This window comes from Typopeltis vanoorti, chromosome 20 (assembly GCF_054136105.1).
Source record: "Typopeltis vanoorti isolate ZY-2024b chromosome 20, IOZ_Tvanoo_1.0, whole genome shotgun sequence".
NCBI lineage: Eukaryota > Metazoa > Arthropoda > Arachnida > Uropygi > Thelyphonidae > Typopeltis > Typopeltis vanoorti.
In genome coordinates this window covers 24445553-24461055 of record NC_143568.1, presented here as the reverse complement: position 1 = coordinate 24461055, position 15503 = coordinate 24445553, and the positions used below count along the sequence as shown (strand labels likewise).

At 36.0% G+C, this 15503-nt stretch overlaps 1 protein-coding gene across 1 annotated transcript in view; it reads right to left on the bottom strand.

Moving 5' to 3' along the window:
• The window catches only part of LOC150095284 (laminin subunit alpha-1-like), a 1249242-nt gene that overhangs the window by 574068 nt on the left and 659671 nt on the right, over positions 1-15503 (bottom strand). Inside the window, exon 36 of the mRNA XM_090410638.1 lies at positions 8851-8993. Coding sequence (XP_090266764.1) covers positions 8851-8993 — 143 coding nt within the window. The remainder of the gene's footprint in view (positions 1-8850; positions 8994-15503) is intronic.

Here is a 15503-nt window from a genome sequence, read left to right as displayed (position 1 = left end):
CCCTCAACTTTGCATCATCTGCAAACAATTTTGTTTGCAGATGATGATGCAGATGATGCAGATGCATACTCAACATTCCATCTGCAAACAATTTTGTCATCTTTCCTTGGGCACATTACTAGTAACTTTCCTCTTCTGGGATATCATTCCCCCCCGCCATACGCAACCAACTGATAACTATATAGACAGGCAATCTCCAATCCAATGCACTAATCTAGTACCCAACCCCCATCTCTTCCAATTTAACTACTACTTTTTCATGTGGTAATCTATCAAAAGCCTTTGAAAAATTGAAATATACTACTGTATATGCATCCTCCCCCTTTCTTCCAATGTTTTGTCACCTTGTTATAGTAAGTAAGCAGATTGCTGAAACACAGTCATCCTTTAGAAAACCCATGCTATCTATTAAAGAGAATTCTAGTGATATTCACCCAGTTCTGACTGATTGTCCTTGCTAGTTTCTCGAAAACCTTGACCACCAGACTGGCCTATAATTCGAAGTCTTAGTCATCATCTCCTTTATGAAGCTGAAGAATTTTACCATCTTTCCATTCCTTTGGGACCTGGGCTAATCTAAGACTCTTGTATTGAAAATACATGAGTCTTTAAGTTAAATAGAAAATATAAGTTAAAGGTGCTGTTAACTCCCTGGGATATTCCCTCAAGACACACAGTGATCTTAAAGCCAAATGACTTTGTTTACATCAAGTTTACTCAATTCCTCATATCCCTCCTGCTCACTCACCATCAGTGGTTCCTCCCCCATTTCCACTGCTCTCAAGTTCTGCATTATATTACAATCACAAGGATGAAATACTTTAATGAACTGCTAATTTAACAACTCTACTATATCCTCCTGAATGTTTATCATTCTCCCATTATCATTCTTCTTTCTACTGGCCACATATCAAAAAAACTTCCTAGGATTTCTTTTAGCATCATTTGCTAACTGCTGCTTATACTGCACTTTTGCTACTGTTACTAAGTGAGCCTTCCTTGCTTGCTCTTTGTACTCCTTATGTTAATTATCTCCATTCATCTTGTGCTACCTCCAGAATGCCTTTTTCTTCCAGACTACATATTTCAAGTCTTCAGTCATCCATTTTACACCTACCTTATTTAATCTCCTGACCTTTGAAATACACTTAGTCATTGCCTTTGTCAGATAATTCCTGAGTAGAGTCCAAGCATCACTGATTTCTTTCCCATGCGATTCTCATTCCATGATATCTCTTTAAGCTGTCTCCTGAGTTTGCCATAATAACCTGCCTTATAATTCCACATATAACTTTTTCTCACAAAAGTCCTAATATGGCTGCCCAAGTGATCACTTCATGGTCACTTTTACCAACTGGACGATGATGTAACACTTCATTTACAAGAATATCTTCTGATGAGATAATCAATTCCAAGCCCCTCGATCCACGTGTGGTCTCTGTTACATACTGCTTAAAGTAGTTATTCCTTAAAAACTCATTGGTTCCTGATGCTGTTTCTTCATTCCAGTCTATAAATGAATATAAGATATACAGAAATGTTTTGGAAAAATCTGCAGAAAAGTGCAAAGACATTAATACTGGTAAGTACCAGCTGGATCTGTGTTTCTTGCACATTCTCATAACACATGATCTGATATACCATCTAATCTCATGGTAGTATTTTCTTTAAGGTTCTACAATATCCAAATAATCAACCTCTATTCTCCTCTCAGTCAATTACACATCTATCACTGAAATATCACCACCTGGTTTTTACACACTTGGATTTCATATGATTTCATTTAACACACTATTTCATTTGCTTCTGTTACCTCCCTGTCATCAGCACTTTTAAAAGTGGTCCTTCCGTAGTCATTCTTCCTTTTATTTGGCACATAACAAAAGAGATCTTTGTGATTTCTTATGGTGTAATCAGCTTCCTCTCATAATTAGCTTTGGCCTTCCTTACCATACAGATTGCCCTTATTGCCTATGACTTTAAATGGTTATAGATATGCTGATAAATTGTCTTTATATTCCTTCCACAACTTTTTTCTTTTTCTGCTAAAATGAACTGCTCTCTGCATCCCCATCCTTCTGATATACTTCTACTCTATTTGGTTTCCATTCTTCTGCTATTAACAAAATCCTCCCCTCATTCTATTCCCTCTGTTCTCTCTGAGAATACTATATCATCCTCAATCAACTAAGTCTCTAATGCCTATCATTTTATGGCCAAGTTGAGCTAATCAACACCATAATCTTCTCTCCCTTATTCTGAATACTTTTGGAATTATTATATTATTATTATTATTATTATTATTATTACCCTAGGACCCCATGGAGTCAAAGACTCATCTGGGAGGTCCTTTTATCACACACACATCTCATCATACCGAGCCTTAAACACACTCAAACTCCTTGCAGACACCACACTCTCAGGCAAGGCATTCCAATCATTCACAACTCTGCACAAAAAAAACCTGCCTGTCACTCCCCTACTCATATCCTCTTTATACAGTTTCCAGGGGTGACCTCTGGTACTTCCCTGATCTCCCACTATTCTCTGTAGAACTTCTCCACCATTGATCTTATAACAACCCCTTACCAACTTGTAGATCTCTATCATATCTCCCCCTCTTCCTCCTCTCCACCTGATTCTGCAAATTACATCTTCTCTATCTTTCCTCATACTCAACATTCCAGAGGTCAGAAACTACCTTAGTCAGTTGCCTTTGGACCCTTTCCAACATCTCTTCATCCTTCTGAAAACCCGGTGACCAAATCTTGGTACAATAGTCCATACGTGGCCTAATCAAAGCCTTATACAATGGAACAAGAATCTCCCTACTTCTACACATTAGTGTCCTCTGCATAATTCCCAGAAGCCTTCGTGTTGTCTTCACAATTTTGGCAATGTGTCCCCTAAATTTTAGATTCTTATCCACTATCACCCTTAGATCTCTTATTTCCTCTACCTCTAACAATATATTCTCACCAAGCATAAATTCTGCATCCCATCTTTGTTTTCCAAATTTTAAAACCTTACATTTTGCAACATTGAACTCACATCCCCATTTCCTTGCCCAATCACTCAATTTATTCAAGTCTTCTTGCAAAGCTACAACATCTTCACTATTCTTTATGGTTCATCCCAAGTGTCAAATAATAATAATAATAATAATAATAATATCATGATCCCAGCAACACCATATCTATCCCTTTCAAGAACATTCTTGTGATGGAAAGCAGTGCCACTTTCCCTCCAGCTCAAGTGTCATCTAGAAAAACAGAGGAAAACCAAAAACGAATTAGTATATAACCTGCAACATCCTCTTAATCTCACAGTTTCCCTTACATCTTGTGTTTGTTATCTCACTTTCTCAAGATGCCTACCTCTGAACCCATTCAAATACAAACCACCATATAACTACTTCCTTCCATGAAATTCACTGCAGATTTCCACTCTCTATTCTATTTCTCCTACTCAATCAGCACACTGACTCATTTGCAATCATAGCTCTTCATCTTAGTTCACATCTATCACACTACAGCAGTCACTTCACAACTTTTACTTTCTCAGTCTTCTTATTCACTTGTACAAGCAACTCTTTCATATTCTTTGGCATACAATTATCACTTTTTCATACTCTTTTTTCACTACCATTGCATCTGTCACTTCTTTTGCTCCTATATCCTATAACACGCTAGGTTTCACCAAAATTCAATCTCATATTTTGTTCTGTGAAGAACTCCATAAATGTGCTATCTCTTTCTCTCTATCTCTCTCTTTCATTATCATCTGGTCATTTTTTTTTTATTTTCCATCATTTCATTCTGACTGTCAGTCATATCACATGCACACTTGCCACCAACCTTACCTTTCATAATCACATTTTCTCATGTTCTGTCATTCAACTTTCTGCTATCATTCTTACTCTTCCTGCACTTCTGAAACACACTCACCAGTTTTGTTCTCTTTCTATAAATCTTTAATTATTACTCACAATCATACATTCATTCTTCAAACATTTTTTGAAATACAGGAGAATCTTTTGGTGTTTTTTTTTTTCATTTTGATTAATAATAAATATGAATAAATGTCATTACTTATTATTAAAAAAAATGCAATATATTATAAAGTAATATAATAAATAGAATAAAATAGATGTTATGATTATTTCTCTTTTACACACACATACAAAAAAAAGAGAAAAGGTAATGATAATATCTAAAAAACATTCAGCTAAAACCAGATGGATTTTGCTTAGAGAATTTTGAATTTTCAGTCTAGATGTCACCGGTATTTGTTAAATAAATGGCAGAGAGAGAGCTTGGCAACTGTCTGTTTAACAATTCCCAGCAATGTTTAGATCATAAATTTCAACATTCTTGTTGCTGACCAATCTCACATCCTACTGTATCAGATAATGGGGAAGTAAACATTTGAGATGCCATTTAAATGAAAACGAAATTTTTGTTCTATTAAAAGGTCATGAATTTTTCTTATAGTTTTGAAGAAAATGCCATAGTTAAAACTTACTCTGACATCCACTGTCTCCAGTGATTAAAAGTTAAAAGGTCATAAATTTACAATAATTTTAAGAATTGTACAATCAAAGAAATGATTGTACAATTATTTATAAGCTGAAGGATGAGAATAGTTAGTATATTGGTTAGATGGATTGGAGGTTGGTGCTCTTGCCCAGCAAGTTGTGTATGAGTGCAGAAATATAAGGTGTACTATAATACACAGATGGTACCATACTGCAGGAAATGTATGTGATTCAAGATTTGGTGATATCATCTCATCTTCCTTTTACCCTATTTTTACCTTGCAATGTCAAGGGTTTATTAATCATCGGACCTCAAACTGTTCACAGGATAAGGTGGTCAGCCCTACGCCCCGGTATCCTATGTCCTGTAGAGTTGAGTTCTCAAGGCCGGTTTGCTTGCTTTGTGGGATGAAAAACCCCAGGATAAACTGGAGAAAAAACCCTACTATCCACGCTCAAGACCGGGTAACTTGGCTATGGCTGAGGAAGATCCTTCAGCTCCTCATGTCACTGATGGGAATCGAACCTAGGACACTCCTTCCCCAGGCATATGGTTGCAAAGCGCACAGCCACTAGGATAACCACGTGGACATGATGGATAATCAAAGCATGGTAACCAGTGGTATCCCCCAGGTTTATTTTCTTGGGTTCCTGCTGTTTAACTTGTTCATAAATGATAACTCATTTAGACTGATTGGAGATTTTCAGTTATTTGCAGATGATACAAAGTTGGGGAGAATTATAAGTAGCACTGCTGATGTCATTTCCATTCAGGAAGAGTTGAATAGACTTTTGACTTGGACAAAGGAGTGGGATTGTAGTTTTATTAATAACTGCAATGCATTGCATTTTGGAGTGCAGAAATATAAGGCTGTGTACTATATTGACAGTACTATACTGCAGGAAGTGTATGTGATTCAAGATTTGGTGATGATTGACAGTAGACTGAAGTTTAGAGGGCATACTACAAGTGTTGCAAAGACTATGTTACATTGTAGTGCTGCTATGATAAGAAGGACTTTAACATGTAGGAATAAGGAAGGGGTTGTGCCACTGTACAAAACAGTGGTCAGATCACACTTGGGCTACTGTATTCAAATTTGTTCGCCTGGTTTTCAGTGTGGAAACATCGGAAAGGTTTAAGAGATGAGTGACTCAGACAATATCAGGACTGGACTGCTAACTAAAGAGAGAGGTTGAAAAAATGTGGATTGCAGAGTTTAGTGGATAGGACTTAAAGAGGCGATATGATAGAGACATTTAAGTTAGTGAGATGATTTTATTGGATTAATCCACATGAGATTATAAAGAGAGTAGAAGGCGAGAGGGGAAAAACCAGAGATTATCCCTGGAAGTTTTATAAGAATGTGGTGAAGAGGTATGTGAGGAGTATATGGAGAATTCTCAGTGAATGGAATGCATTACCAGAATGTGTTGTTAATGCAAGGAGTGTTAAGGATTTTAATATTCGATATGATAAATATGTTAGTTGAATAAACCTCCCATGATGAGTCTGCGACTACATGGAGGGTGCAATAATAATAATAATGAGTTATAAGATCCTTTGGGCTCCTCATTGTGGTGAGAGTGATCTGAAGAGTCACCTAGGTTTTTGAGAAGACTACTTATACAAAGTTCTGAGTAGTGGCCCTTCCCATAAGGCATAGAAAGTAGCCTAATTATGAAGTTTGTTCATGTACACACTTTACTTGCTTACACTTGGATCAAGGATTAAACCAAGAGTATAATTTCTTGGCATTTTTAATTTATAGTATAACCAAGTGGAAAAATGTCCAACAACTATCTCTAATCTAATGAATATAAGAAGACTTGAATAAATTGAGAGTAATGGGCTCAGAAATGGGGATGAGAGTTCAAAATGTCAGGTTTTATAATTTGGAAAACAAAGATGGGATGAAGAATTTATGCCTTGTTGGGGATATATTATTTTAGGTGGAGGACATGAGGGAACTTAGGGTGATATTTAATAAGGATCTGAAATTTAGGAGACACATTGCCAAAATTGTGAGGACAGCGACTTGTAGAAGGAGATTCTTGTTCCATTGTATGAGACTTTGATTAGGCCACACATGAACTTCTATGCACAGATATGGTCCCTTGGTTTTCAAAAGGAAGAAGAAATATTGGAAGGGTCCTGAGATGACTTACTAAGGTAGTTTCTGAAGTGTTGAATATGAGGAACAGATGAGAAGATACAATTCACAGAGTCTAGTGGATAGGAGGAAGCGGGAGTGATATGATAGAGACCTACAAGTCAGTAAGGGGTTGTTATAGGATCAATGTTGGAGAGGTTTTACAGAAAATGGTGGGATATCAGGGGAGAACCAGAAATCATCCCTGAAAGTATAAGAATGGGGGGGGGGTGAGAAGCTTGTTTTTTGCATGCAGAGTTGTGAATGATTGGAATGCCTTGCCTGAGAGTGTGGTGTTTGCAGAGAATTTGAGTGTGTTTAAGGGACGGTATGATGAAACAAGGACCTGATAGATGAGTCTTTGTTTCCATGGGGTCTTGGAATAATAATAATAATATATCTCTTATGCAGTGAATTCATCATTTTGTTGTGGTACATATACAAATGGCTAAAACATGATCTCTTCAGAAAACCATTCTGACCATTATAGAGAAGTCTGCTATTATCAACTCAATTCTGAACTCTAGTCTTAACCAACCTCTCTAATATCTTAACCACAAGCCTGGATACATAGATTGGCCCTATAATTTGTATCATCTGTCTTATTCCCCTCCAACTTTGTGAAATGGAATTGTTTTACCCTCTTTCCACTAATTTTATCATTGTAAGACTCATGTTAAACAGAGGTGTGTGTGTCTGTGTAGCAAGTGATTTATTGTATATATACATTTATATATTGTCAAGTTCTACTGCCTTATTAACACCAAGTTTACTTAATTCTACAATGGAACCAGAATCTCCTTACTTCTACAAGGGAGTGTCCTCTGCATCATTCTCAATTTGGAGGACACACATTCTTGATTCATAATTCTTGCTCTTCACCTTACTCCTCATTGTCATACCTGGACAACACATTGACTACCAGTCCTATCACACAATTATCTTTTATCCTTCTCAACAACTTCCTGATATCCAGTCTTGCATTCTCCTTGTTCCCAGTCATATTTGTCCCTACTACCACTACCAATTTCTTTGCTTGCTTAGTTCTCATATCACCTTAATCACTCTATTCATTTTACCTCTAGGAAAATAAACCTTGTGCATCTCCTCGTTTACCACTCATGTTACCTCTGGAAAAACAAACCTCGTGCATCTCCTCATTTACCACACTTCTAATAATCAAATTACAATACAACGAAACTCGCTGGTCTTTTGTTACCATTTTCATAATGACGTCATTTGTTTTATCTTCACTCTTCCGTACATATCTATAATTCTGTTCATTTCACTTCACATCTGCCTCATCTTCCGCTACCAGTAACACACACTTGTTCACTGTCAATAACACTCATTATTGCCCACTTTATCATTAATTTCACTCTGTTTTTTAATGTTGTCTTAATGTCATATAAATTATTACCTGCTTTATCATCAATCGAAGTTTTTTCCACACACTCTCTGAACATTCACACAATCTTCAACTATGTACTGTTTTCAACTGTTGTGTCAGTTACAATACCATGTTCCCTACTCGTATTTATATTTAAATTTAAGCAAGCCTCATGGTCCATCAGAATATTGCATTGCCTACATACCCACATGTTCTTTTCTCTTATTCAGCATCTCTATAAATATCCACAACTTCTTCCCACATATACATATTTCATTCACAGCACCGTACAATTTTAGAGAAATCTATGCAGCCCAGCCTACATTATTTGTCTTTTGCATTGACCTATACAATGATCTGCCTTTTGCTGTGATGTTGTGTCAGGTGCTAAGTTTAGCAATTTTAACAATGGTAAACAAATCTAAAGAAATAAGCCCACACACTACAACCACTGTAAGTGCACAACTGTTAACTGTAAACTGTAAACACACACTTATTTACAATTAATTAGTCTAAAAAACTTATCTGAATCCAGAGTCTTCTTTACACAAATCTCATTGTTGCATGTTGCAAAACTTGTTGTATGTACACACACACACACAATCTATCTATCTATATACATATATATGCAAAACATTTATAGGTACAGTTTTATTAGTGTATGTATGAAATGATATTAATGATAAGATTAATGATGAATAAGATTAATATGATTAAAAATTCTTAAAAATGTCATCAAAACTAGTAATCATGAAAAAAAAAAAACTTACTGTGAGTATTAGCGTTTCATTATCTAATACAAGAAGAGGAATCCAAGGAGCAGGTACAAAATTACTGAAATTAGTTTTAACTACCATATCATTAAGATACTCTACATCATCTAATAATGGACCAATGCAGTCATCATCACATGCTATGAGAAATGAAGATAAAGGAATATATATATATATATATATATATATAATATATATAACAATTTACAAAAATAGAAATAAGAATATAACAAAAGAATGGCTATATATATATATATATATATATATATATATATATATGCACTGAGATTGATTTACTCGGTTGTTAAACATATTTTTTAAAAGAATTGAATGACATAAACCGAGAGTGAAGGAAAAAGGTTTAATGGAATCACACGACTAGTTTCAGCTTTTTACAGCCTTCTTCAGGTGTTTTCATAAAAGAAAAGAAAAAACATTAAACATTGAAAATAAAAACTGTGAACAGTACAAGGAAAGTCACTATACATATTTTGAAGCTTAGAATTTGGAAACGATATGTAGATGACATTTTCCTCATTTAGAGCCATGGACATGATTCTCTCCTGAATTTTCTTGAACATCTCAATAGTCAACATCCGAATATCCAATTCATGGCTGAGCTTGAAACTAATGGTTCCCTGCCTTTCCTGGACATGATATTGACCCGTTCTTCTGAAAAACTTAAAATTTCGATGTACAGAAAACCTACACACACCAATAGATATCCCCATAGTCAGTCCCATCATTTCCCTCCTCAGAAACTTGGAATTATTTCTACTTTGGGACATAGAGCTCACTCTCTTCTTGATGACCCAAATGAACTTCATAAAGAAATCAATTTTCTTACATCTACTTTCAGACTGAATGGTTATTCTCAAAAATTACTAAAAAATACATTTTTAATCCTCCTAGTCACCATACTGAAGAAATTAATAATGTTAAAGGCAATATATCTATATCATACATAAGCTCAGTCTCTCAAAAATTATCCAGGGTTCTCAAAAAATATAAAATTAGAAGTTTATTCATGCTGCTGCCTAAGATCCGCTCTCTAGTGAGCCGTCCAAAGCCTAGCCATCACAACCTAAAATATCCCGGAGTATACAAGATATGGTGTGATTGCGACATTCCTTACTTTGGCCAGAAAGATAAGTCTATTGAATTGTGTATGGAGGAGCACAGGAGTGACATCACTTACAAGAGAACCCGTGCCAGTGCTTTATCCAGCCATATCCTTTTTTCTGCCGATTCTGATGATCAAAATCATAGTCATACAATCCTTTGGAATAGATTTAACAACATTTTCCGTTGTCATGACGAATTGGAGAGAAAAATAGTAGAATCTAGAGAAATCATCCTCAACCCTGTACATTTAAATAATAATGTAAGTTATAACCTCCCCGACTGTCATTCTGCTGTGATCACATACTGGCGCTCACGAGATGCTATACGCACGCACTCACCCAACAATGTGGACAACGAGGGAACAGCTTTGTATACGTTAATTACAATGTTTTCACATTAAATATGTATAGTGACTTTCCTGTACTGTTCACAGTTTTTATCTTCAGTGTTTAATGTTTTTTCTTTTCTTTTATGAAAAAGAAAAGAAAATCCTGAAGAAGGCTGTAAAAAAGCCAAAACTGTCGTGTCATTCTATTAAACCTTTTTCCTTCACTCTTTTTCCTTCGATTAAGAGAATGACCTCCCTTTAGCATGGATTTACTAAAGGAAGGTCATGTTTTAGTAATCTACTTACTTATTACAATAAGGTGACTGCTTCCATAGACAGAGGAGAAGGATACACAGTAATATACTTAGATTTGAGACAGGCACTGCATGATAAGTTGATAGTCAAACTAGAGTGGATGGGTTTGGATATTAGATTAGTGCATTGGATTGGAGACTGGCTATCTGATAGGTATTAACAAATTGTGTATGGGGGAGCAATATCCAGGAAAGTCATTAGTGGTGGGCCTAAGTCATGGTGGGCCTAAGGGATCTGTTTTAGGGCCATTACTGTTTAACTTGTATATTAATGATATTGGTGAAGATTTGGATGGAGATATTCAGTTGTTTGTGGATGATGCAAAGTTGGGGCAAACCATGAAGAGTGGAGAAGATGTTGTGGCCTTACAAGAAGACTTGAATAAATTGAGTGATTGGGCACAGGAATGAGGATGTGAGTTCAATGTTGGAAAATGTAAGGTTTTAAAATTTGGAAAACAAAGATGGGATGAACAATTTATTCTAGGTGAGGATATATTGTTGGAGGTGGAGGAAATAGGAGATCTCGGGGTGATGGTGAATAAGGATCTGCAATTTAGGGGACACATAGCCAAAATTGTGAAGACAACACAAAGGCTTCTGGGAATGATGCAGAGGACACTGACTTGTAGAAGTAGGGAGATTCTTGACAAACTGAATTCCATTGTATAAGGCTTTCATTAGGCCACACATGGACTATTGTGCCCAGATTTGGTCACCTGGTTTTCAGAAGGATGAAGAGATGTTGAAAAGAGTCCAGAGGTGACTGATTAAGGTAGTTTCTAACCTCTGGAATGTCGAGTATGAGGAGAGATTAAGAAGATACAAATTGCAGAGTCTGGTGGACAGAAGGAAGAGGGGGGGAGATATGATAGAGACCTGCAAGTTAATAAGGGGTTGTTATAGGAATAATGCTGGAGAGGTTCTACAGATAACAGTGGGAGATCAGGGGAGAACCAGAGGTCATCTCTGGAAACTGTATAAAGCGGGTGTGAGTAGGGGAGTGAGAAGCAGGTTTTTTTCATGCAGAGTTGTGAATGATTGGAATGCCTTGCTTGAGAGTGTGGTGTCTACAGAGAATTTGAGTGTATTTAAAACATGGTATGATGACCTGTGTGTGTATGATAAAAGGACCTCCCAGATGAGTCTTGCACTCCATGGTAATAATAATAATAATAATAAAGCATTTTAATTGTTAAAATGCTTAGTTTATAGAACTCCATTCTTGGATTATGAATTTCTTTGTAAACAAATAAATAAAACACATTTGAAAGCTTTAATAGATTTTTAATGTTGTGATATTGATATTCATATTGTATGCTATGACAACTTAATAATTTTAGTAAAATTTATTATATAGAGGTGTTGAGCCTTATGAGGAATTTGTGAAGTGATATGTAGCCTAAAGGTTCCCCACTCCTGGCAGCACCAAGTAACTGACCTTCAGTTATATACCCTTTCAATTATCCAACAGGCAAACTGTTCTCCAAGTGTGGTTAGATAATTGGGGAATTATTCTATAATAATAATATTTTATTATTATTATTATTATGACTTTTAACAGTCATGGGGTCAATACATTCATTGTGTAGAGTCTCGTTCAGCCATGAACACATCATAATCTTGAATTTTAAAACTCATTGATGCTAATAGCATCAATGAGTTTAACAAAATTTGGCAATGCATTCCACTTATTTATTCACTCACCACTCAGTAAATGGAAATAAATATCAATGAAGAGAAAGCAGTAATAGTTCAGGATACCACATAAAGTTGATTTTGATGCTCAGAGTTTATTTCAAAGTTTATGAGAGATTATAAAGTCATCAGATGGGATTCAGAATTCAAAAACAAACTTAAAAAATTATGAACAAACAAACAAACTATATATATAGTCTTCCAGAAATTCACAAATAAGGCATCCAATTAGCCCTACAGGGGACAATATAGGGCATCCAAATTATACAGCCAATATAACCATGAAAGATACTTGAATTTTGATGGGAAAAAAATACTGGATGATGACAGCTTGATGGCATTTTCAGAGCCTAATGGAAAAGGAGGAGTGACATGAACGAGATATGTAAGAAAGAGGTTGTTATCATCTTAATGATCAAGAATTTTTTCACAGAATGGGAGAACTAATCTGCTTTTCACAGAAGTGAAAAGCAGATTGGTTGAATGGAATCTGTAATTGATGAAGGGAATTCATTGCCCAGGAGTATAGTCATTGCAGGAATGGTGAATCAGTTAAGACACAATACAAAAAGTGCTTTATGTGTCAGTAAGGAAATGTCAAAATGTAGTACAGCAGATTTCTGATTGTCCTGAGACATCAATAAATTGATCAGAGATTCTGTTATCTGTCCCAGATAACAGAATCTCTGATCAATTTCAAAAAAAAAAAAAAAAAACTGTAATATGACATTAAATATTTGTATGGTATAATACCAAATTACAAGAAAATGTATGGCAACCTGTTTCCTGAGTGCAAAAATTCACAATATTAGCCACCCCATCTGGATGCAAAACGGTAAGTCAAAGGAAATGATTGTCTTAGTTGGTACAAATGATTTTAGAGGCGAGAAGTATTCTATGAGAGAGAGGATAAAAAAAATTTGTTAGAAGAGGCAAAACTGAAGAACGAGAAAGTGAAGATTGTAAGTCTCTTATCATGTTATGATAGAGGCAAACCTGTTTGACGGAAAGAATGATTTGCACAATGCTGATGGACTGCATCTAAATGATTTTGGTGTCTGGAGAGAGCTTTATTCACCGAGCATACTGAAGTGCAAATTCAGGGAAACAAGTGGGTTTGTGTGAAACCACCAATTAAGCAAGTGAGTGTCAGAATGACCAAGTGAGGTATCTAGTCTCTTAAGCAAAAATAATGAATAAGATAGTCAATTCAGAAAATAAATAGGATAGTCAATTCAGAAAATAAATAGGATAGTCAATTCAGAAAGTAAAGGTGGACAAGAGACTGAAGGGATCTTCAGTTTCTATATACTAATGCCAGACGTATCAGGAACAAGAGGAAAAAGTTTTTGGCATTGGTTAGTGTAACTTGACCAAAAGTTATAGGCACTAGTGAGACTCGGCTACCAGCAGATGATGTAGGTACAGAGATAGAATGTAAAAGGTTTAGTACTTTCAGGGAAGATAAGATGGAGGGGTACTGCAGATGATAGCAGATGAATTGCAACCAAAAATAATAGGAGATGGGGGAAGTGGCTGTTCATTTGAAGCAGTCTGGTGTGAGATTAAGGCCAGTAAGACAAAATATACACTTTGTTGTTGCTATAGGCCACGGTTTTTCACAGATGATCTGGAAGACATGCATCACCAAATTAGTACACTGAATACAGGTTGAGTGATAATTACGGGGAGACTTCAACTATGAAGATATATACTCGAAGGAAGACAGACCATATGGCAGGAAATATAATTTATACACCTGCTGAGAGATAATAACTTAAGACAGCTATGATGGAGGGCACTAGGGATGGGAGAGTATTGTACCTGGTCATAGGGTCAAAAGAGATATTCATAACCAGGGTGACAACAATTGCCTCCAATTGGTGAAAGTGACCATGCTGTCCTGACTCGGAAGATTGTAAAACATGAGGAATATTCTATCTAGAAGGGGTATTTTTGGAACTACGAGGCAGGTGATTAGGACATGCTTAGGAAGAAGCTTAAATCTGTACAATGGCATAAAACATTGCAGGGTAAGGATGTTAGTGATGCATGGGATATAGTTTAGGGTATTCTAGAGGAGGCAATATTAAATTAAATAGGAAATGACCCTGTAAACCTAGGGTAAGGAGGGTTAATCAGGTAGGAGTTAGATGGACGAGTAATATCATTAAGCACAAGCTGCAAAACAAGAAAATGCTTTGGAGGGTATATAAAGAGAAAGGTGGCCAGTATAGCAAGAAGGCAAAATCAGATTATGAGAAGAATCCAGCCAAGCAGGTGAAAGGAATTCCCAGAGTTCTTTTGTTATGTGGCAAGTAAGATGAAGATTGACTATGGAAAATTAACCTTAATGAGTGATGATGGTCACGAGGAGACAGAAGCAGAGAAAATAGTTGAGTTACTGAGTGACCACTTTGCAAGGATATATCATTCTAGTAAGGTTATTGCTTTGACATATGTGACAGACACTAATTTGGGAACAGAGGTAGATGAATTTTGGGGTTCTTACAATATTGCAGAATCTCTATATAAATACAGCTCTGGGATTGGATGGGATAAATAAGCTAGGGTTTTGCAAGAATATGCAAGGGAACTGGCAACAATGCCTCTGACTAGACTATTTAATTTACGTGTCAGCTCTGGTAGAGTTTGAAAGGAGTGGAAAAAATGCAAAATAATTCCTTTGCATAAGGGAAGTTCTATGCCTACAATAGCAAATTATAGACCAATCAGTATCTCAGGTGTGGTGGTGCAACTAGAAAAATTGGTAAAGAAGAGAATTCAAGAATTTGTGAAGGGTCAGTCATGCCTTAGTAAGTTACTAAATTTTTATAATAGAGTAACAGTTGATTTGGATAAAAGAAATGGCTACACGATTATTGTGCTGGATTTTGTAAAGGCATTTGACAGAATATCACATGGAACTCTGTTACGCAAATTAAAACAAATGGGGATGGATATCACACTGGTTAAGTGGATAAGAGGGTGACTGCTGTACAGCTATCAAAAAGTGGTATATTGGAGAGGCAGTATGGAAGGCAAAAACTAGTGACTAGTTGTGTGCCACAATGTTCAGTGCTATGACCATTGCAGTTTAATTTGTACATAAATATAGGAAATGACCTGAAAGGAAATATTCAGTTGTTTGTTGATGATACAAAATTAGTTAATAGAGGTATGAT